Source organism: Suricata suricatta, chromosome 5, assembly GCF_006229205.1.
Source record: "Suricata suricatta isolate VVHF042 chromosome 5, meerkat_22Aug2017_6uvM2_HiC, whole genome shotgun sequence".
In the NCBI taxonomy this organism is placed as follows: Eukaryota; Metazoa; Chordata; class Mammalia; order Carnivora; family Herpestidae; genus Suricata; species Suricata suricatta.
Window position 1 is genome coordinate 155,459,746 of NC_043704.1, and position 3,147 is coordinate 155,462,892.

The 3,147-nt window shown below is 41.8% G+C and overlaps 1 gene segment (V, D, J or C); it reads right to left on the bottom strand.

Annotated features, from left to right (window-relative positions):
* Positions 1 to 858: 858 nt before the first annotated feature.
* Positions 859 to 1,459, bottom strand: LOC115291332. The segment is given in 2 exon segments: positions 859 to 1,253; positions 1,357 to 1,459. Coding segments are annotated over 2 exon segments (441 nt in total).
* Positions 1,460 to 3,147: the final 1,688 nt, after the last annotated feature.

Sequence of the window (3,147 nt, forward strand, 5' to 3'; positions counted from 1 at the left end):
TCAGCTTAACTGTATCAGGGGTACCCGGATTAACCATTGTTTCTGCGGATGTCTGTGATGTGTTTTTAGAAGAGCTGGCATTTCCATCCATGGCTTCTGTCTGCATGGGCATCACCCACTCCATTAAGGTTCTGAATAGAATGCAATGCAGAGGGAGGAAGTGTTCCCTCATATTTACTCTCCATGTTCATGTTTGAGCAGTTGAGCTGGAACATTGGCCTCCTTCCGCCCTTGTTCTGAGGGTTACATCATCAAGTCCCCATACAGACTAGACACTAGTTCAGAATGAGATGAGAATTGCACCACTGCTTTTCCTGGGTCTTCGGGTCGTGATAGTAGATCATGGAACTTCTCAACCTAGTTAATCATGTAAACCAATGTGCTTAGGGTTCTGTTCCTCAGGAACAGATGATTATTTCTTATTTAGAGTAATTGAATAAATTGGAATTCATTTACAGTCCTGAGTAGCAAAGTGCCATGAAGGAAGTGTTAAGTTGTTGGATTGGGACAAGAGCTGGGTGAGGATGATGGGGACCTGTGGGATCCTGTGGTCCTGGTTTCATAGTCAGTGGATCTGGGATTCCTGTAAATGTTAAGTTGTTTTCCTTATCATATATGTATTCAATCATGTTTGGGATAGGAATAATCAAGTGCAAACAACTGTGGCTTTTGTGTATGTTAGTGTAGTTTTCCTATGACAACAAAGTTTCTATTACAGAGAGTGAATAGGTAAGCACTGAATCATGTGTCCAAAGAAGCTCCCTGGGGGAATCTGCTGTGTGGAAAGGAAGCCCCAAACCCTGACAGGAAACCTGCTGGAACTCCATCTGCACCTGCTCCAGGGAATACAAATCAGAACTATGTGGAGTGTGCACCCCCTGGTGGCGCGGAGTCCCTTCTACCGGGAGGTTTGTGTCTGGGCTCACACTGACTTCCCCTCACTGTGTCTCTTGCACAGAAATACGTGGCCGTGTCCTCAACTCTCAGGTTGTTCATCTGCAGAGAGAGCGTGTTCCTGGCGTTGTCTCTGGAGATGGTGAATCGGCCCTTCACGGAGTCCGCATAGCTTGTGCTACTTCCATCATCACTAATACGTGAGACCCACTCCAGCCCCTTCTCTGGAGCCTGGCGGACCCAGTGCATGTAGTAGCTTCCAAAGCTGAATCCAGAGGCTGCACAGGTGAGTCTCAGGGAGCCTCCAGGCTTCGCCAGGCCTCCCCCAGACTCCACCAACTGCACCTCACACTGGACACCTGCAGACACAAGACATCCTGATCAGGAAACTGTCACACATCCACTGCTTCTCTCACTCATATCCACTCACATACTCAGTGTCTCATGTTCACCATGAATTACCTTTTAAAACAGCAACAAGGAAAATCCAGCCAAGCACAAACTCCATAGTGAGAGGTCTGTGTTCTGTCCTGATCACAGAATGGGGACTCCTGGGACTCCTGGGGCTGGGGCTCCTCTCCCAGCTGCAGGGTCCTGGCTGAGCTGGTTTAATCATCACAGAAAGGGCACTATTTGCATACCTTTGACTATATATCAAACTCCAAATGTAGATTTGATTCTTAAAAGTGAACGAAAGGGTTTGGGAGGCGCTGCTAGGTCAGATTGTGTAAATGGCGCTGTGATAGTATGAAGAATTCTAATCTGTGAACACAATTGTATTTGTAGACACATTTGTATTTTTCCTTTTCTTTCCACAACATCGGCCATTTGCACTAACAAGAACTTTACATGGTTTTTGAAGATTAGCCCAAAATACTTTATTCTGTGTCATTGTAAATTGTATACTTTTGTTATTTCTATTTCATATATTATTATTCTGGTGTGTGGAATCACAGCTTTTTTGCTGTTTTCCTTCACTTTTAAAAAATATTTTATAATAAAAATATATTTTTTCCTTTTTTGGTTTATTGTCAAGTTGGTTTCCATGTAACACCCAGTGCTCATCCCCACAAGTTCCCTACTCCATGCCCATCATCCCCTTCACATCTCCCTTCTCCCATTAGCCCTCAGTTTGTTTTCAGTATTCACGAGTCTCTCATGCTATGCCTCCCTCCCTCTCTCCAACTATTTTTCCTCCTTCTTGTCCCTGGTAGTCCTTCGCTAAGTTTCTCCTTTTACATTTATGAGTGAAAACATATGGTATCTGTTTTTCGCTGCCTGACTTATTTCACTTAGCATGATACCCTTGAGGTCTGTCCATATTGCTACAAATGGCCAGATTTTATTCTTCCTCATTGTCCTGTAGTATTCTGTTGTATATTTAAACCACATCTTCTTGATCCACTCATCAGTTGTTGGGCATTTAGCCTCTTTCCATAATTTGGCTATTGTTGAAAGTGCTGCTATGAACATTGGGGTCCATGTGCCCCTATGCATCAGCACTTCTGTATTCCTTGGGTAAACGCCTAGCAGTGCTATTGCTGGGTGATAGCGGAGTTCCACTGTTAATATTTTAAGAGACCTCAACACTGTTTTCCAGAGCAGCTGCACCTTTCATTCCCACCAACGGTGTAGGAGGGTGCCCATTTCTCCACATCTTCGCCTGCATCTTTAGTCTCCAAATTTGTTCATTTAGCACCAGTGTGTCTCTGAAAGGCATTGTTTCCTTTTTGATATTTTGCATAGATGATCTGTCCATTGTGCTTTGTGGAATGTTAAAGTTATTATTAGTAGTATAATTATTATTGTATTATTATCAATAAGTTTCTTTATGTTTCTTATTCATTGATTCATATATATCAGTGCTTACAATTTTGGGGTATAAATATTTAAAGTTTTATATCTACTTGTTAAATAGACCCTGTTATGATGTTATATTGCCTTCATCATCTGTAACAGATTCTGGATTAAAATCTAGTAAGTGTGGTATGAGTGTAGTACTCAAACATTCTTTTGATGCCTATTAGCATAGTAAATTGTTCTCCATCCCCACACATTCAATCTGAAGGTGTTTTAGGTTAGAAATGAGTGTATAGAAGGATCTTGGTTTTTTTCCCTTAAATCATTTGGATACCCGATGTCCTTTGATTGGAGCATTTTGCCGATTTACATTGAATGTGATTATTAACAGATATAAACTTAGTGTCATTGTGTTACCTCTAAAGTGATTGTTTCTGCAGATTTTCTGTTTTT